This window comes from Phaethon lepturus, unplaced genomic scaffold, assembly GCF_000687285.1.
Source record: "Phaethon lepturus isolate BGI_N335 unplaced genomic scaffold, ASM68728v1 scaffold19733, whole genome shotgun sequence".
Taxonomy (NCBI): Eukaryota; Metazoa; Chordata; class Aves; order Phaethontiformes; family Phaethontidae; genus Phaethon; species Phaethon lepturus.
The window spans coordinates 110,351-132,066 of record NW_010527246.1 but is presented as its reverse complement, the minus strand read 5'-3'; the positions used below and the strand labels follow the sequence as shown (position 1 = coordinate 132,066).

Sequence of the window (21,716 nt, the reverse complement as noted above, 5' to 3'; positions counted from 1 at the left end):
TGAATGATCTACTTGGGAATGAAATTACTTTCTTTCTCATGTTATTCAGAATAATCATTCTCTACCTGTAAGTCCACTTAATTTAGAAAAGCAAAGTGGCTTTTATTTTGGAATAAGTGCATCCACAGGCAAAGTTCTTTCAAAATAGCTAATCTGGTCATTGCCACATGTAAACAAGCCCTTATAAATTGATGAGGATGGTAAAGAACTTGTGAAGGTATGGCCCAGGACTTCTTACTCAATTTGCAAGCACTTACTTAGACCTATCTTCCTCAGGGCTAATATGGTGATCAACAGAGCTTATGGAGAGCCAGGTTCAATTTAAACAACATATTTGTATGTTTGAAAAAGAAATGAGCTTTTGAAAACTGTTTTCTTGTGTTGTCCCCTCAGGTTCCAAGTCTATCTTGCTTGAGTTGATCCTTGCTTTTAAATACCACAATCAAGTGATGATCTGGGATTTAGTAGATCTCAGAAGGGCTGATTGCCCCCAAGGTTGGGTCTAAGCCTGGTAAGGGCTAGAGATGAAGGGCATGCAGGCTCTTCTCGAACAAGCGAGCGACTGATAAAGGATAACTTTACGTTGCTTGCAGCTAGTTTCCTGGCTTTGGCTGAAGTAGAAATGTCTTGCTGTGTGCAGATTGCAAGGAGAGGCTTAAATGTTAAGGTAGAAAATTATAGAAAGAACAGATCTTTTCAGGATGGCTTATGTCATCTTGTGCAATATGTGATTATTTGTTTTTCCTCCCAAGACTTTTCTGTTGCTAGAGTGCTCCTGGGAAAGAAAGGACCATCTCAGACTGGAAATCTGGGCTGACGTTGCTCTGACTGTGTTTGTGGTGGCTTAGTGCATGTGTCCACACAGCGTGGCAGCAGCAAGAGCTATGTGGGAGATGCAAAGTGACCTAGATCAGCACCCCTAATTCCTGCAGCTGTGCTAGTTGCTCCGTCCTGTGCAAGTGTGATGTGAACCAAATACCAGTCATGCTAGAGACTGACCTTGTTTTCTTGGAGAAACCTGTGTAAAAATGGATATAACAACACTCTTGACACTTACCTCACAGGATGTTGTGAAGCTTAATTAAATGTGCGCAAAAGCATTTTGAGATCCTTAGATGAAAGATGTTTTTATAAATGCAAATTATAATAATTACGGCTAGTAACCACCATCAACTACTGAAACAATTAATTCAGGTTGCCACAGGCCATCACAACAACGTGTGCAAAGAGGCATCAGCCATTTAATGACATATATGTTGCGTGAGAACTCAAAGCCTTAAAAATGCTGTAAACAAAGAGGAAAAAACTAGATACTTGGGGCTTGCCCCTGCCAGGTGCAGTTGGTGGAAGTTTCCTCTATTGCTTCCATCATCCCTGTGTTTGCACTGCAACTCGTCCTCAAGGAGAAGAGCTCACCTTAAAGACTGCATTAGTGGGATCATTTTAAGTCCCAATGAGTCTTGTATTTAACATTACAAGGAAAATGAAAATGACTGCAAATAGCTTGGCTCACAAAAATTGGGAAATACATAAATATAACTCTGTTTTTTGTTTAATTCTCCCTCTCACCCCCCAGCCCAGCCTGCTTATAGCATCACAGAATGGACTTGGCTACAGGGTATTATCCAGCTGACTTTCCAAGGGCGAAAACAAAAGCTAAGCGATCAAGATGTGTCTGGCCAAATACTTAAAGGCCCAGTGCACACATTTAGCTGACAACTGACTGAAATCTGAACCATTTTGCTCAGCCTTTCTTGTTCCTTCAAAACTGATTTGGGCTTAAATAGCTAAAACCTACAGGTGTTTAAATGCTCTCCCTTGTCAGCAGAACAGCCTCATCAGACATGGTCTGAGGATGCGGTCAGACTGGAAGAGATATCCAAAGACCCCACAGGTGAATCCCAAAGAGCAGGCTAGCCCACCTGTGCCCCTCAGGCTTATTTCATTGCTCACCTTTAAAGACTAAAATTCAGAAGAGTAGTAGTTACTAAGCATCCAACTTACCAAAGCAATTAGGCTAAATGCACTGCAGCTAGAAATTTAAGCAATGCACTGAATTTAATTTGAGAATTCATGGTCATAAGACTGAAACCTTTAACATTTAACCTAGCAGCAAATTAAATCAGCATTCTGATCAAGTGAAAAATTCTATGCTATTGAAGTTTGAAAGTGTGAAGCACACATTTATTAAAAGGAGGATTTTTCTTTTTCTTTTAATGAAGAAAAACTTGGGACCAGTTAGTTGCCTAATCCAAATAATGGAGAAATGGGAATGCTATTTGTAAATAAAGCCCAAATTACAAAACAGTATCGCTTTCCGTCCTCTGCCAGACTAATGTGCTCATAGTCAGTGGGTTTCAAGGAAAAAAAAAGTTACTCATGCTGTAAGGTTGTATAGACTAGATTTACTCAGATATCAACGAGCTTAATACCTGCAGAGTTTAACAGGAGCTAGCTTTCCATGCACCAAAATTGAAAATGCTTATATGTTTTTTCAGTCCCTTTAAAAATACTGACTTTCTGTGACACTTCTTGTGCTTTAAGAATTAGGATACTAAGTCAGGAATTTCTTGGATAAGTTGTCATAAAATGAAGGTCGAATTTTTATGGGGTCTCTGTGTGTATCTGCATAGAAAAATAGCAACACTGGTGCAATGTATAGAAAATATGTTACACAGCAGGTACCAACATGTTATTTTGAACCTACAAATTATACAACTTTATTGTGATGTGTATATATGCAAGTTGTGTGTTTGCACACACATGCACATAAATATACACATACAACATCCTGACATCCTGTTGCTAAGCTCTCTTAATGACACTTACATGGTGCTTTGTTAGATGTCTCTTGGCTAAATCCTACACTATGAGATAAAACTTGGACGCATTTTCTAAATGCACCTCAAGGCACCAGGACATAAAAGAAGTCGGGGTATTAGAGCACGTCTTGTTTTAACCATCTCTGGAGCACCCTGACTGACACTTTACAATTTACACGAAAGGTGTGGCTAATAAAGCCACTGAAGCAGATATAAGGGCAGGTCCGCCCTGATAGGCATTTACAGCCCGTCACTCACCCGCTCCGGCGCTTTGCTGCACAGACTTGCTGATAACCACCAGCGCATTCTGCGGTTCGGCTGCCCAAAGGCCTTAAAAGCAGATGTGACCGTATGGGCATCTGAAAATCCCAACTGATGGGTTGACACTTTCCTTCCCGCCCCTTACCATTAGCAGAGACTAATTTAGAGGGAAAACGTAAAGCTTTGGAAAGGGGACACGCTACGCTTTGTGCATCTTTTCGAAGGGGAAATGCGACCTTGTAGAAACAGCGGGTTTTTCATTCCCAGGCTGTTCCTTCCACTCCCTGGGAAGATCTTCATCTGACTGGTATCCCTCAATTACAGAGTGGCATGAAAACCAGGGTGGGTTTTTTTTTTTTAAAACCCTCACGCAGGTAGTTTACATGATACGCTGCCATCTGCAAACACAAATACTTTCTCCCTGCCTATTTAAATAAACTCCGTCAGCAGGAGCAGTGGCTGTGGATGCCGCTTGGGAAGCTCAGAGCCCCAGAGGGAGTTGTGGGCAGCTCTTGGCACTGCTTGTGCTTCTGAAGGTATCCAGGAGGAAAGTCCATGGGAAGCAACGCAATGAGCTGATGCCGAGAAAAAAATCACCACGGCTCCTGCAGGAGTCCCCCGCGCCCACCCCCCCATTTCATTCCCTTTTTTGCTCCTCTTCTCACTGAAGTAGCCAACAGGAGTTTGGAGATAAGATTCTGTCTGAGAGAGATGCTCACCTTTTTAGAAAAAAAACACTTTTCTTTTAAGAGAAGGTAATTAACCTTAACTGCATTCTTTGGTATCTGTTGAATACAGCATTGCGTGTCAGCCACTCCTTTCATCACTTAAAGTGCATTTTGTATCCATGGAAAGCAATTAATGTTCAATAGGGAAAGGTTGCCCTTACAAAGCATTTTCCTACATTCCTGCATTGCCACAGTGATCTTTTTCTTTCCTTACACACCACCACCAGTTCTTCTCACGCAGACAGGCATCACCCAGAGATGTTTACTATCTACCTGGTTATTTCTGTGTCCTTGTAGCCCTTCTTACAGCCTGACTCTGCTCCCCCTTCCCTGACTTTGGGTGGAAACTCTTCCTTGCACTTCACGTTTTGTGGGACACTTCTGGGCTGTTTGAGGCTGCAGGTGGGAACTCAACCCATTGCAGGGAGGAGGAACCAGTCAGGGGGAAACTGTCACCACGATCCTTTCTGTTTTGTAAAGAGCGGCTTGAAGCAATAGTCTCTCTACAAGAACAGCACTCAGTTCAAAGTGGGCTTATAGCTCTCTGCTGCTTTCAGGTCTATTTTACTAATGGTTTTGCTTCAAAATCAGCAAAATTACCTTTGGACTCAACTAAACTAAGAGTGCCATGTGAGCGGGTTGTGCCTGGCCCCAGAGCTTCTACTTCCACCCACCCCGATGGAGCAGGGGGTACAGCCGGCTACAGTGGCCAGTGCTGGGGGTTTCTCAAACTGCCAGCCCAGCTGGCATTTCCATCTGCTCCCTTTGTACCACAAAGAAGAAGAAGAACCTGGTCTGAAACGACATGTAAAAATAAGGAACTCTTAAATTTATATTTCTGAAGTCAAAATAAATGTGTAGGATAGCAGGAACCTTCAAGCCCCCACCAGTACCAATAAAAAAGAAAGGTTTAATCACTGCTATTTAAGACGGTACAAAGCGAAAGAGAGAGAGGGTGCAAGGAAACCAAAATATAGGAGACAGCTTTCTAGGCAAGCTGAGTAGCATAAAGGAGTAGAACAACATCATCGTGGCAACTCCTAATATGAGAACCGTCAAGGATTACTTCATAATTTTGTATTAGCAGGTGGCTTGAGCCATTTAATCGGGCATCTTTTCTATTCCTCATACCTGTAATTATCTACTATGAAGACAAGGTCAAATTGGCACGAGATTTTTCTTTCCCCATCCCCAACTTGAAGGGTGACCAAATCTTGGAAGTCTTTGACCTCTTAAAGAGAACTGCAGCTACCCAGCTTGGGCAATTGTAGCAGAGATGGTACCTTGGCCCCTGGGCTGTGCAGTGCATGCTCAGGACTCCTGTGTCATGCAGTTACTAGAAAACTGGAAGTAGCTAAAAGAAAAGCCAGCATGCTCAGATACTCATTACAGTAGCATGGTGCTACTCAAGATTTAATCTATCAATATAAAAAAAAAAATTAACCCAAATTTAAACAATGCTCACAATCTCTTCCATCTCAAAAGAGAAAAGAGGAAGGCAAAGCTGAATCCAAATGATCTTCTTGCACAAGATTCCCTGAGTCTGGTGAAGGCCAAGTTGATTTAGCCTTTATGTTGACCTGACCTAAATCTGATTAAAGTTAATGATGGAAACACTTCCAGTTCCAAACATAACGGGAAAAAATGCTATCCTACAAGTACTTGAGGTATTGTCAATGCTAGAGGCAAATAGAGAATATTTTTAAATTAATTTTCTTCCCAAAACTGATTTTTACTTTAAAACTGTACTAACTTTCAAAACTCTCATGTAACGAAAAACTGTTTGCTACCTTTGACATCTCATTTTGGGAAATGTCTGAAACTTTGTTTAAAAACAACTGCAAACTCCTTAATATATGTCATGGTTTTACTATTTTTTCACTATGCATACCGCTGATGCATGAAAATAAGGTAGTATTTCAGAAACCAAAATTTGCTTTAACACTAGTTTTTAAGTTTTTATATCCTTTCCTCCTGAATGAGTGGAAATTTTAATTGTTTTTCTAATACAGTATTTGAACCAACTTGTGCAGGACCGACCCATCTATAAGCATCAACACTGGCAGGCACCAATTTACATGAGTAATTTAACATTTGCATATGGGCAAAGCAGTTTACCTCCTACGGACTGCAAATTACTAATAGTATTGACTATTTCTTTTGCCCCCCAATAGGCTGTCAGATCAGCGTTCTGGTTTTGCAAATATTACACTTCTTTGACAACTGCAGCACCGGGAACCTGAGACACTGAATGAAATGCAGACAGACTTATCTGTTAGCAAATAACTTCAATTAGGTGATGGAAAAACCTGAAATAAATTTTTTCTTGCTTTCTTCAAGCTTCTCATTCCTCTCAGTTGCATACTGTATTTTCCCTGAGTCGAAAATGAGAAGTTTAGGATGGGGTGGCATCCCTGCACACCCCAGAATAGCCTTTGTGTATCATGGTTGCTGTCACACTGACACCTAATGGTAGATATGAACTAGAGTATTACAGCTGGTTTCCCAGGGGTGTGCATTTACCCTATGTTGTAAAAATTCCTTCAAATTACAGAAAATAAGTGAGCTTAGAAAATGGATTTCACCTGACCGTGTGGTTAACCTCTGGGAGGGCAGTGCTGGAAACATGATGCTGGCGGGGAGAAGCTGAGGGAGCAGTGCCGAATTAGCACAAGAGCGAGGGGCCGTGGCATGGGGCTCGGATGCTGCCAAAAGGATGGGCAGCTGGTCACAGAGAGCTCATGCAGTCCCCAAAGGAAAAAAAAAAAAGCACCTAAAGCTAAAATGAGCTGGCCAAAGTCATCCAGTAGGTTAGTGATGGCTGGAAAGGTCTAATTTTGTTCAGTCCCTGACCTGCTGTGCTGTTTCTGATCCCAACGAGTGGGCAGCAAAGCTCTCAAACACACAAGGGAATAGGTTGGGACAGTGTAACTGATAATAATATATGAAAATAAGGCATTGACTAAAGCTCATGCTTCCTTCAGGAATTTTTGAGGAAATGAGGAATTTTTCTGCAGTGTTTTACTGTTAAAATTCCGTCTATTACGGTGATCAGAGTGGAGTGCTGTGGTCCTAATTCTTCCCTCACATAACTAAGAGGCAACAGCAGCACAGTCAGCAGGACAATCCGGGCTTACGTTGCAGCAGACTATGCCCACACAGGCTCCGAATCCATGGCTGTGAGCTAAACAAGTCGCCATTTGGTGGCTAAAAGCAAGGGCCTAAGGTGAGCACTTTGTAGCTCTTTTTCTTTGGCCACAACGCATCCTGTGTAGTAAAATAAATAATTAATTGTAGCCATAATGTTTCATCTGGTTAATAAAAGCTTGTATTATTTAGGCAGAGGTGTGGTGAAACTTAGCAATGAACTTCAAAAGATGATTCAGGAGAAGTTTAGACTGGGTCCCAAATCTTCCCTTCCACGGGTTACGTGGCGCAGTCAGAGGGTGAGCTCATGTAAGGCTCCTGATGGTTGATGAGCAGCAATGCTTCCAGGTGATGTAAGATCAGGTCCTGGGGTTATTCTGCAAGGTCTCTGGAACGGCCCCAGAACCTGCTCTTCACCTGCTGCACTTCAGGCGTATTTGGATATTGCCAGGGGGGATTTTCAGCAGTAAGAACATTAGCAAAGGAAATGACTAAATTTAGCAGCGGTATATGAATAACCATAGTAAGAAGCAGCAGAAGGTACGTTACATCAAGCAAAAAATATAAGCTAGCAGTTGTTATGAAACAATGTTATATTTTTGAAAAAACTAGAAGCCATGCATAGGTTTTTAACACAATTCCACAGGAAAGAATATCGTCTTCCGTGCTCCTTTACAGTGAAAATTTTTAATCTATCAATTAAGCAGTTAATCCGTGGGATCCTATTTATGTGAGAACTACACCCTGACTTTTTACTGATCTTGTGGCATGCAAGGACTCAAAGCCGTGCTCAGAGCCATCACCGGCGAAGGACAGCAAGAAAGTCCTTGTAGCTCCTGCCACTGGTTCCTCACGAGAAGTCGGGCTGAGCTCTGAGCACCGTCCAGACAGGGCTGGTGGAGTCGGGCTCGGCAAGCCTCCGTGCTGACATCAAACACAGCCTTGCAGACACATTTGAAAGGGATCACTTTAAATGTGGGCAGGAGGTGTGTGGGGGGACGCTGTGCCCTCCCAGAGGGCAGAGGAGAAGCAGGGACACGGGTGGTGGGGAGCCCGAGCTCCCGGGGAAGGTGGGCGTTACAGCCAGGGCCTGGGCTGGAAGGGCATCTTTGGTTATCATAAAGATGAAAAGGTGGGACCTGCAGTCTACCTGCAGTAACTAACTAATTATAATGATCACCATGCACGCTTATAAGCTATTATTAATGATATCTTTTCATCACATGATAATATTTTGCCATTTCATAATATCAACATTGCAGTGATAACCAATGCTACCTCACAATCTATTGTTAAGACTGTATTTTACAGTTTGAAATCTAGCACAATTCAGGACTTTTGGTAACTTGAATGCGTGAAAAATATTATTGAAGGGCAGGTATTATTCATGCATGAGTTCAGGAGTTGCAGCAGCCTGGCAACTGAGATTTAAAGTAAAAAGAAGTCTTGGTGCAGGCTAACCAACAGGAAGGATATTTAGGGAAAAGGTATTTCAAACAGCTGAAATGAAATACAGAGTGCATGTTGAGGGAGGAAAACGGTAATTCTGGATGTACTTATTGCCTTGCATTAAGCACTGTTGAAAAGTTTTTCACCGATGCTTTTTCATAAACAGCCCATTTCTTTTCTTATTCTAGCCAAGTCTGGCACTTTAGAAAGTGCAAGACTGACGACAGCGATGGGTACAAAGCTTACTCGCCGGCCGCGCTGAGCTCTTCCCTACAGCTTTCACCAGTGATACCCTGATTAGAATGTCACTAGCCCTGAGATGGGATTTTAATGGAGAACTTGGTTTTGTTAGGCTGAAAGCCTAACAAGAATTAACAACAGGTCATCAAACACCTTTGCTTTTGTTGGAGGAGTTTTTCAGGGGTGAACCGTCAAGCAGTCTCTTGTGCAGGAATCTTTGGAGGAAAACAGCCTCAACCTCTGATTTTGCTGTGGGCAATTCCACGGTATCCCCACGTAAGAGCCTGTGGTGTGGCTGGGGAGTTTAGTAAAAGAGGAGGCAATAAATAAATAGTCCTTCAACGTTTTTGTTTGTTTGATCAGAACCCAGATGTGCCAAGATTCTCATATTTTGTTACAAGAGTTGGTCCTTCTGAGCACAGGAATCTACAGCTTTCTCCTGATGTTGACTCTGCTGTATCTGATCACTACTTCTAAAACTCACCTGCATGGGGAATATTTGGTGATAATTCTTCAGTAGGCCATTACATAAAGACTGAAATGTTGAAATATTACAATCAAACGTTAAATTGACACTTCGCATCAGCCCACCATCATACCTCTTTTCAATTCCTTTGCTGTCATGCCACTGATGTGATGAATTGCAGCCTGTCACATCACGTTACGTTATGCAGAACAAACAGGACAAAACACATACCAACTGCCATGCAAATATGTGTTTGCCAACTCTTTTCAGTGCGTAGAAATGCAACCAGTGAATTCCCTACCAGAAAACTAGAGGCTCTAGGATGGCTCTAGGGTGTGTGAGACAAACATGCCTCCGACACGCCGTGAACATACAGATACGCAGCTCTCAGCCAGCTACAGCAATTATGAAAGCACCTCCTGCTGCGATTATTTCTTGTTCCTTCAGAAAAAAAAGCAGCAGCAGATTCTGTGGCTGCTGACGTCATGAAGCAAAATATAAATACGTAATAATTAATCCAGCGCTTGTGTTCAGATTTGGAGCTATTTTTATGACTGGCCAGATTTTGGCTGTGTATGTGTAAATACAACACCTACTTATGTACACACACACGTGCATGCTATGAGATGTGTGAATATACATTATGTGGCTTTTACCTGCAGCCTTTTAGCCTACATGTGGGCCTTTTGAAGCTAATGGGAGATTTACCAGGGGCTTTTTCACAGAGCTGTAGGCAAGACAAGAATCCAGCACATATGAATATTATACTATAATGATATAGTGTAAATCATCTAGTTTGACCTACACTGAATTACAGGCCATTAAATTTCATCCAGGTATCCTATACCGAGCCAGAAAAACTTGTGTTTGACTAATGCATAAATTGTATTTGGCTAAAACCTACTTCCCAGAAAGGTATTCATTTAGCCTCCATGCAAAGACACTTTCCCTGCATCAATTTCTTTAATAGTTTGTTTCAACAGTTTATTTTAACTACATGTGCTGTTTATTTAAATAGACTTCAGCCTATGGAGTCAGTGCCGAGAAGTCAAATTCCTACTTAAATTCCTAGCTATAATGTCAATGGATACCTGAGTACTGACTTGTTTCTCTTTACTTGAATGCCATGCCATGGGCATTCCTTCAAAATATTTTATGCTGAACTATTCTTTATCATGTAACATCCTCACCCAAGGAATCGCTCTGCGAATTGTTTTCACTTCTGTAACATCTTGATGTTGCCACGGAAAATAAGTTGTTTACTTGGTAATTAGCGCCATCCATTCTCTATTGTCTATGTGCATCAACTTTGCTGGAGGTTATAGGGATAAGATGGAAATGTACTGAAAGATCTGAGATGAGAGACCTCACGTACCCTGCACTAACCTAATTGTTAGTAGAATAAATACAAATCAGACACAGACAACTCCTTTCAACTTCCAGAATTTGGAAATACTGCAATTCTTTTTTTGTTTATAAACCAGTCATAGTATGTGGCTATAGATACAAAAAATTTAACTCTCTAAAGCTGCCTCTTCCAGTTACTGATTTTTCTTTTTTTTCTACTCAACACATCATTTAAAATGAAGGCAAAAAATAGTTTTTGGTAAGACTTTTTTATATTAAATAGGGCATAATTTTACTGCTGACAGATATTACAAAATACGGGTACCATTAAAATTAAAATATTAAGGAGAATAGTGTCTTCATTTCAGGCATATAGTAGGTGCTTTTTAAATCAGGTTCTATAGTGGGCAAGAATATGTCACGATAAAGAAGGGAAAAAAATGGAATGTCATGATTATTCTAAAGCTTGACACAAACCTATAAATCTCTTTCAAGTGAAGATACACAGATCTTTGTGTAGACCTCTGCAGCTAAGCAAACCAGCTAGCCTTTGATGTACTTATAATTATTAGGGGCTGAGGATTATGTCTTTAGGCAAAGCTGTCTAGCAGTGGGAAGGTATAGATCAAAACTGACATCATGACACAAGCAAGCGGAGAGGTGAGATGAGGTGGAGCCAAAAATAGTTTGTCATTACTATAGACCTTGAGTAAAACAAATGACTCCACTTCTCGAAAAGAACACAAAGAGGGGAGCAATTAGTGCCTGTAACCTCTCCACAGAGTAAAATCCTCACTACTAGTTGGAAAATTAAAATGTAATTAACAAAAAGCTAAACATCAGAATAAAGAAGAAGATTCAGCAGATCCACTTAGTTATATGGGAACATATTGGTACACTCCCAATGAGGCAGGTACGCCAGGCTGCGAATTCAGGACCACCACTGCAATAGGCTTCCACGCCATGAGTGCTGGGTGCCACCTGCTCCTCTTGAAACCAGGGACTCAAGCAGTCTATACCAAGTAGAGCATCCTTACAAACCAGGGTCTTTGTCATTTTTTTGTAGGGGACAGGTGTTCTGGTAAAGCCAGGCCTACTCGTGAGCTTGTTACTTGCCAAAATCCCCCATCCAAAGTCCAGTGAAGATGGTGGAAATCTTTTCATTGTGTTTAGTGGGCTCTGCATCAAATGCTGTGTGTGGTTTGATACATGCAGGAGAGTGTACATACGAGAATGGTTAAATACTTTAAAATTACTATGGATCTTCAAAGACACTCATCTTGTGTGGCACAAAATTAAAAAAGTGCTTGTGGAAACTAATTTCTTGCCATAGGTTAACTGCCAATCATACTTTAAAAACATTTTTCATTAAAAATGTTTTCCCGACTCTCTGGGGCAAAAGTCACATTATTAGAAAAATAAAAGCAAAGGCTTTGATTCCAGGAGTTTTGATTGACTTAAACTGAAAATCTAAATAAATAAATAGGAGATCTAACACTTACACTGAAGGGTGCAGAGCTCCAAAACACTGTAGCATAAAAACAGGTGTCCCCCGAGTCTATCCAGATCACAGTTCATCTCTGTACTAGATAATACCTTTTAAACATGCCATAAACACATTATGCAGTGAAACAAAAATCGTGCCATGAAGTAAAAGGCAGGAAATGAAGAAGGCTTTGTCATCAGCGTCAGAGAGGGTATATGAGGGGAAGGAAGAAGTCTATTGCTTGATAGATGAAAGGAGTCATTATGGATCAGAAGAGGAATAAATGTTATCAACTGGGCTAATGCAGAGCCAGAGAAGGTTACAAAAACAGGGGGACAATTCTAAACATGGTCTTGAAATGCAAGCAGGCTTGCCAGGACTGTCAGTAATAGGGGAAGATCTGAGTAAATTACAAGTGATTTAGCAGACTGTACGCAAGACCAGACTGGTATCTCAGACACACTGTATGGAAGACAAAACTTTATAGTATATGTCATTATTAATTATCACAAAGAACATGTAAGCCATACAATATAAAACACTATCACAGAACTAAGAAGAAATGAATAAACTATCCGCTTAAGGTTCAAACTGAAGACATTCCTTGCCAGTAAGGTGAAACATGTAGGGCCCCTACATTTTGAATGTCATTTTATGAACAGTGTGGGAAATCAGACCTCAGTTTCTGTGAGAACTGATAAGATTTCCTTGCAAACATTATGGAATATTTCCAGAACTGTTTTAAAATTCTATTTTAAGTGGAAAAACGTCAAACGCTTTCCTGAGACATTACTGAACCACCAAAAAGTTAGTCAGTCTCATCTAGCATTTAAGAACAATGCAATTATCTCAACATCAGTGTTTTTATTAAGAAACCTCTGTTAGAAATGTTGCCTAAACATTAGTGTTACTAATATTCTGAATTTAATTCTAAGTAGAAATACAAGGTTTCCCAATTTGCCTTTCAACTATTCAGCAGTTATCTGTCTTGTCACAACATGAATCCCTTTTGGGTGAAAGCTATTGATTTGAAGGTTAAAATCATCTTGCTAGGTCCTAATGTAATTTGTTGGAAGTTGGCCTTGGGAAACTTTCTGACACTGACTACATATGCTCTTTGTTGGATATTCATTGAGCAATGATGTCTGAAACGCTGAGTTCTTCACCTCCGTGATCATTATTAGTTATGGCATTTCTTAACAGGCTGTGCCATGTCAGTTCTTTGCAACTCAAGTTTTACATTAGCAACCTACAGTTTACAGCACTGAACAGACGCGCTCTTCCACCACAGACAATATTGTACCTGGTTACTTTTGTTCCAGGAGCATATATGTGAGGCTACACCCATAAACAGAATTTATTAGTAAGCCTATAAATATTGTCAATATTGAAGAAAGTCCTCTCTGTTTTAATCAAGTGAAATGAGGTGCATAGAATATATTTTTGGCAAGGCTAAATGAGAACTCCCTGACCTCGTTAAGGAATCCGTAGATCTACTACAGAAATAATTCAACAGGAAATCTTTGGCAGAGGAAACCACAATATCTATGGCCACTGGTCTGCTGATCAAATGGGAGTGGAGAAAGGGAAGACAGCTAATGCAGCCTCTGAGATGTATGGTACCATTACTTCAATCTTCTCATGCCTCAAGATGCATTTTCACAGGCTGTCAAACATAAAATCTTATGAGAATAATTTTCTTTAGAAGATTTTAATCAGTTGAACAAAGTATCTGATTCTGCCAAAATTGTAACAGAGAACAGCAGCAAGCTCACTTGACATTTCATCTTGGTCAGTAATTTTGTCACAAAACTACTATGCTCTGAAGGTCTACAGGTGTTTTTACCACACGCACCTGGACATTCTTAGCTTTGATGGTGGCTTCTTCAAAACAGTGTAGAGCAAACAACAATCACGTGAAGAACTGAGAAGAGCTAAAATTCAGAAAAATTTAAAATAATCAATCTATTTCTAGTTTTATCCTGACACAAATCTTGATCTAATATATGTGAGGAATCTACCAATGATTATAGAACTCTGGATGACATCTATAAATATAAGCTGAAATTATATTGTCATTCTACATTATTTGTAGGAGCTTGAAACTTTTCCAAAAACCTGAGTTTGAAATATATTATGTTTGAAGTGAGCCCTGTACACAGAAATATCTTGACAAATTAAATATATCTGGGGCAAGATGGAGCACTCTCAAGGGCTTGGGAATCAGCCAGGAGTACTGACTCATGTTATTTTCAAGTAGTGTTGAGCTGAGTTTTGGGGATGGGCTAGCTCAGGAAATATTATCAGATGTTGGTATACGAGAACAGTTCACACTTGTACTATTTAGGATCAAATATTATACTGTGAGATATATATGCAATATGCTGTAGAGTGGCCAGATATTATCTAGAGAGGTGTTCAGTATAACTTGGCATCAGTAGCACTGATTGCACCTTGTTGCCTCTGTTTGCTTAGGTTGCTGCCTTCTTGTAGAAGTCTGAAGTGGATACTCAAGAAGTTTGGTGTTTGATCTGGGAAGTGTGACCACTGGTGAACTGAGTGGCTGAAAGCCCCAGAGGGCAGCGACTAGATGAAGACAACTGGGCTCAGGAGACGGTTAGGGGACACAGTCTTGTTTGAAACTGCGTTTTAAAGCTTCTGGCTCTGGCATGAGCTTTTCCTCCTCCTCTCAAAATGTTAGACAAATATAATATATAATTTACATATAAAGCATTTGTTATCTTTTGTTTTCAGTGGGTCCACAAAGTTCATGTCTCATGACACCTTTTTTGCTAACAACAGTTTATGAAATAAAAACATAATCAAGAAAGGACGTTAGAATAAAATATAATAAAACAATATGTGGCTGAGATTTCACATGTTTAAGATGAGATCCAGTCTGCAGTGAAACGAACTCATGGGAGATTCCTGTTTATTTTCATATAAAATTAAGTGGATGCAAGTTCATTACCGTTTATAGACTGAATCTCAGTGACAGTTTGTCCCAGGGGCATTGAAAAGTATTTTAAATCATTCTGATAGTTAATTATTCAGCAAATGAGAACACTTTAAAGACTTTATCATATAAAATTACTTGAATAATTTATGCTTATGGGGCATTACAGAGGTAACTGTAGGACTTCTCTGAAGGAGGGGAAGACCGTGTTCCTGCACATTTACAACTGAACTGTAGTAACATGTGTACTACATCTGATATGCAGGTAAGACATTTGTGCTCACCTCAGGTTTCTTCCCTATCCCTCTCTTTGCTTATGTGTCTATAATACTATATAAGGCTCTCAGTAAACTTAAAAATAGCCTAGCTTTGGAAATCTAGTAATAGTGTTAGTTTGCCAGGAATTAAACGAAGACACAGAGTAAGGCTTACATTTTCTGTATTAAGTGTAAGAGAACAGATAGTGATCAGAGATAAGTCTGTGGTATCATAGTTACATTAGGTGCAGAGGACAACTATCTAAGAAGTAAGAGAAGAGACAGTAAGGGAGATGTAACAGCACACTTTAAAGAGTGCCCTGTAACAGATGACCAAACCAATCCAAACTGGTTTTGGCAATTCTAGTGGTGAAAGGGCTTGCCCAAAGGCCCAGATGTGGTGCAAAAAGTGTCTGAAGTGTCTTAAGGTAGAAGACGAAAGACCTTGAAGAAAAGAGTTCAGGACAGGCACTGCTTGATTTCTACTCCACTGCAGAGGGAAGGAGGTGATACCGTAGTGCATAGACTTGAAAGACATGGATTTATACAATATATAGAAATAGCCACATATATAGAAATAGCCACATAAGTGCACACATCACCTCTCTGCATTTCTATATATTTGAATGGCATTTGCCTGTATGCTCTGGGTAAACACCGAGATGCACAGTTCTAAAAGAATCCTGTGTCACCCAAGATCTCAAAGGTTTTGTGACTCCTTCTGAGTCTTAATCATATTCTACTTCTTGGCATGGGACAAGGACAAAAGCTCAGTGATTTTCTTTAATATTCAAAAATGCAGTAGAATAAGCAAAAGAGCACTGTGCATATTTTATACAAACATTTTGTGTTGTTTTTTTTCCCTTTGCCTACTTTCTCTCTGTTGGAGAACAGCTACCTAGACTTAGATCCCTTCTGCTTGGTTTGTGCTGTAGGCCCGAAATCAGAACAGTCTACATATTTGCATACATGTCTTAATGAAACTTTCAAGGAAACACAAGGAGAAAGTGAATGAGTTATGAGTTCCTCTGCCTGAAAAGTTGTCTGTCTTTGAGCTATTAGTCTAACCCTGCAATTTTAGCATCAATATTCTGTACGGAACTGCAAGAATCCCACTGCATATGAGGCTGTTACTTTAATGCCAGGATATGAGCCTGTGTTCACATCAGTGAATGTTTCATCTGAATGTTGCCAAAGCATTAATGATGTGACTCCAGTTATTGGCACAGTGTGCACAAGCGAATATTTAGAGGTGAATGAGATTGCCATACCTAGCCTTTAACGCTGGTATGAACAAAGGTTTTCAGATTCAGTCCCTTACCTCTTGAACTCAGTTCAGTTTGTACAGCCTGAACTTTTCTATATAGCCATAGTATAAATCTTTTTTGCTTCATAGCTATTGCATTGACACAATCCTCACGCGGGTATTAAATGGCAAAGCTATGTTATTTTTGTAAGCCTCCCTCTTTAGTTATGAATAAAAATACCACCTCACTTTCAAAGAAAAACAATGCAATCAAAACAATAAACTCCCCTACAAATACAACATGGTGTTGTACAGGACAAGTATTGATTAAAACAAAAAGGGCTTTTTAAAAACCATTAATTCTTACCAATTCCAGTAGTTATTGATTCTGCATCAATGTCATTAGCCTTTTTCTTTGCCACTTCAGCTAGTGCCAATTCACCCTTATCTAGTGCAAGGTAATGGATGTCCTTTGGAAATAAAAGAGAAAAAAAAAAAGATTAATCTAAAATGAATCTCATAGGAGTAACAAAAGGGATTTTGAAAGAAAGAGGTTCTTTTATTATTTAGATCACAAACACAGATGAAACTGATGAACCTACCATTACATTTTAATTCCCTCTCAATGCAAATTTATTAGCTTACTTGTGCTATTGAATACAGCAATGAATAAAACACTGACCGATCATGCACTGATAAAAGTGAAGCTGTTGACTCTGTATGAAAGAAACCAATCTGTCTGCTTTTAAGGTAACTTCTGTTGGTGCAACATGAATTAAAAGAGGGTTGACAGGAGGTGGCTGTGTGTAAACCAGATCTGAAGGAGTGGAACTCCTCTGGCTGACAGCCTCTACTTGAAGTGTGTTAAAGTTTCCACCTAGTACCTGAGTTTTGGGGTAATTTTTGTTTGGAGGTTGTCTGTCATTTACTGTTCTTTGAGTAAGGTGATGGTAGTCATCTTTGTGCTGGTACTGGAGGTAATAAGAGCAACAATGGTTGTTCAATCGTTTTAACACCCACACAGGTGACCAGAGGGGTTGTAGATGCCCCATCCCTGGAAACATTCCAGGTCAGGTTGGATGGGGCTCTGAGCAACGTGATCTAGTGGAAGATGACCCTGCTCACTGCAGGGGGGTTGGACTAACTGACCTTTCAAGGTCCCTTCCAACCAAACTATTCTATGATTTCATGACTCCTGAGTCACTCTTGGACCACAAGGGGCTTTCCAAAAATGTTGTTATCTAGCATGAATAGTTGCCAATACTCTGGATCTAGTTCTTAATCTAGGGTTAAAAATCAGGCTGCAGCATTACATGCTGAATTGCAAGGCTTTTTACTGTGTGTTAACCTTTGAGGTGAAAACCACCTGTACTACATACAGCACAATTTGTGGGATAATATATTCCCACTGACAAATTAGAGTCTCACTGCCCTTGGCTTTGGCCCTTGATGTGAAGTTTCATCCTTGACCATTAATAATGAGACAATTAACCCCCTTCTCCTTTGGCGTCATAGCCACAGGGTGCTCTGTGCATGAACTGAGACATATGAAGTGAGGGAAACCCAAGAACAGTTGGCAAAGGTTTTTTTCCCTGCTTCTTTGCTGAAGATGTCATTTGGTATCCAAAAATTTAAGTAATTCCTGGCCATTGTTCTGCCATCTATTTGCATGCAGGAATAAAGGGAAAAGGAGCATTTGCTGGAAATATTGACCTCTGCATACCATAAAAGCAATTATATTCTCACTAATGTAGAAGATTTCAGGTGAAACTGTCCTTCTCAGTGTGAGTTTACCGACACCTTCATCAATATGACAGAAAAAAGTGACCTTACTCTAGGAAGAGAAGCTAAACAAAAAAAGTGAGAGTTACAGTGTTAGGAGAAAAAGTTGGTGCTTTTATTATTCCCCTCATTTAATAATAATAATTAAAAATTTAAAACAAAAATAAGAAGCAAACTGAGAATGTTAGGGAAACTGAGACTGATTAAGCAGGAAAACCTGGTACTGACTTGCAGGATCCCAAGAGTCTGGAGGAGACGGCAACATTTTCTAATTACAAACACAGGTGTGACTTAAAAAATGTGCAAGTATCTTGGGGCAAAGTAATGAGTTACGAACTTGTTGCGAACTCTGTACTTCCTCTCTTTAGGTCTAACATGGTTGTCAGGAGAAAAGGGCCTGGGTAGCAAGGTATGATTTCTATAAAGATTAAACAGTAGATATTGTCAGCTTATTTAGATAACAATAGAAAACCTAAGGGCTCTTGAACAAGTCTGAGCTTACAAAGATTTGAATGTATAGGCAGATTGTGTTCACTAATTTAAAATAGATTCCGACTATGCTTAATGACTGTCTTTTTGTAGTTTAAACTAAGAGAAGTATTGTATACTTCAATGCAGTTTTAAGTAAACTTGAGGAGGGAATGGAAACAACTGCAGAAAATGACAAAGGTCTTCCAGTCAAGAGGGTGTATCAAAATAGCCGTCACTTTCAGATCTTCTTTTTGCCCATGTTTTCCGTTTTGAGTAAAAGAAGTGTAAAGATGCTACATATCCAAACTAACTAACAGGGGCTTTGTAAGAAATAAAAATATAGCAGTAGGCTGGTAAGTGGCTTTCTTCGTAGTTCTTCAAGTTGCTGTCATAAAGATTTTTTTTTTAAAAAGTACTCTTGTCTCTATCTCTAAACAATCTTTGGAAAGAAAAGATTACAGATATAAAAATGGCGAATTAGACAATTTTAGATCAAATTTAGATGTTCCTCATTCAAATAAACCAGCAAAGTTGCATTTTTCTAAGAATTTATAAATCTCTAAGTAGAATAAAACTAGAAAAATAAACAAAAGAGAAAGAAGAAACACTTGATTACAGGGTGCCTTAAAGAATGACAGAAAAAAAATTTAAATTAGCTGAATATTCATTACAGATCTTTTCACACAATTATCTAGGACTGTATCAGTTTAAAGATCACTCCACTCTCAAAAACAATGGTGACGATAAAAACAATTTCCAGCTGCTTATCAGGAGTTTGCTGAAAGGGATGTATTTTATCATTTAACAGTTTGATTACTTTTTGGACTACTTCCTTTTTACCCTCATCTTTGTGACTCACAGAGCTGGCCCTTGGTGAGCAGAAGTCATTTGAAACACTGATGTGCATTTGTCTATAGGATATTTCTGGGCAAAATTCCAACGTTTCTTCGAAACATGCACTTTCCTCATCAGTGTATCACCCAAGATCTGACAGTTTTATTAAAGTGTCTTTTCCTTGCATTTTTGCTACCTTTGGTACATAGGATGGCCTTTTGAATTTTCAGCAGCTGAGAGCTGGAGCATACTACAAAAGGATTTAAAGCTAACAGCCCTTCTATTGCTTGATCTTTTCTGTCACAGATTGGATCAGTCACTGTCCAATAAATGTAGCTGTTGTTCATGATATTATGTCCTTTTCAGTTTTTTTTTTTTATTGAACTTTGTAGGAGATGATAATAATTGACGGACTTAGATGTGACGTGAGTGTAAAGCTTATGGGGAGACACAGCAGTGTCTGTATGTCTTGTTATGCCATCATACTAGTGACGCTATAGCTATATGACTAACTTTTAAGCCTTTTTTTTTTCTTTTCTATTTCTGTGAAAGAAATTAGCCCTCGGATAGCTTTCTCTCAAACTTCTTTGCAATCTCAAAACAAATAACAGGAATGCTGTAGAGCCCTGTTTGGTGACAGAGATGCTCAGGATAAATTCTCCAAGACATAGGACATTTCCTTACAAGTCGCAGAAGATGGGTGTTTAACGTTTGAATCCTCCTCAGTGTCTGTTATATCTGCTCCTCTCTATCCTTTCCTTTTTTATTCCTTCTCTGTTCCCCTTTAATAAATAGATTTTTTCTTTTGCATTTTGCTTATGTCATCAGATATCTTTCTTTAGTCTAATATTTCTTCTTGAAATCCCATTAAATTAACTGGGAATAAGGTGGTATGACTCCTAGAGCCACCTGAGGTTTTATAAACAGATTTAGCTGGTCTATAAAACAGTACAAATAATTGACCTATATATTAGTTATTCGTACTGCACATAATTATAAATGCTTTAAATATAGGTAAAGTCAAGCTGTATGTTATTAATTGCATTTTGACCTATATAAACAATATATACAAATTATTCAGTGTTAAGCAGAAGCGAAGGATGCACAAACCTTGTTTAGCAATAGTATTGTTATACTAGTACCTGGAAGGACTGTAAGCTTTCAGGGAACAGGTTATTTAATTTTCCCACAGTATTTAGTGCAATGAAGCCCAATTCTCTAGAAATTACTGTGGCACAAATAAATACTTTTTATGAACTATGCACCTTTAAACTTCTTGAGTCCTGTACTTTGTAGTCTTGCAGCAGTGCCATTGTCAGCTTATTGTAAAGTTTGTTCATTAGTACCTTACTTCGGAGATCAATTAGCAAAAGGACATTTCCCCAGAGGAGGCAGAGTTAACGGAGGATTCGAAGCGGCAGGGATATATGCTGCTTGTTGCATAATTTAGGGGAAACGGTGAGGAATCCCAAAAGTAATGCAAGCAGAATGAGGACAATATAGAACTGGTTTTGGTCTCACAGTAATGTAAGCCAGGAGGAACTACGTGGAAATATGTATTTATGCTTAAGAGAATTGGTGAGATGGGAAATGGAGAGTAGGTGTTGAGAGAGGAAATAGAAAAAAAAGAAGAGTAGGAAAGTATGGAGCTAATTTCTTTGTGAACACTGAAACTCCTCTTGAAGAAAGTTGGAGCATCTTTCCGTTGAGAGGAGGACACGTTACCACTTGTGGAGCCAAGTACTGACAGTCCCTCCCTCGTGTTAGCAGCTTTGCACCCATCTCTTGACCCAACACTGCAGTTCCCCACCCTGGGACAGAGGTGCTCCCTCAGTCCTGCTGTCAGCAGGGGGAAGGAAAGAGAAAAACATCATGTAGGAAATTATCTCAGCCATATGAGAGAGTGCCCTTAAGATGGGAGGCCAAATTCTGGGTCATTTGTTCCACCAGAATGGCTGAAATTACTCAGGGAAGATTTATTATCTGTATGGTGGGACAGGCCCCAACAATAAAACTGCAACCTGCCACAGACATTTTACAGTCTGAATTGTATAAGTGGATGAAGTCCTCAGTTTGAATAGGTATAAAATTAGTATTGAAAAAGTTATATTAAACAAAAAGAGAAAAGGAAAAAGCTAAACTAAAAGAGGAAAAATCAAGGAGAGTAAACATAAAACATGCAATGAATTTCCTAAAAGTCTGACATTTCTATCACATTCTTTTG

At 39.5% G+C, this 21,716-nt stretch overlaps 1 protein-coding gene across 1 annotated transcript in view; it reads right to left on the bottom strand.

The window, feature by feature from the left end:
• The window catches only part of WDPCP (WD repeat containing planar cell polarity effector), a 100,759-nt gene that overhangs the window by 19,228 nt on the left and 59,815 nt on the right, over positions 1-21,716 (bottom strand). The window contains exon 13 of the mRNA XM_010283330.1: positions 16,773-16,875. Within this exon, the coding sequence (XP_010281632.1) occupies positions 16,773-16,875 (103 nt within the window). The remainder of the gene's footprint in view (positions 1-16,772; positions 16,876-21,716) is intronic.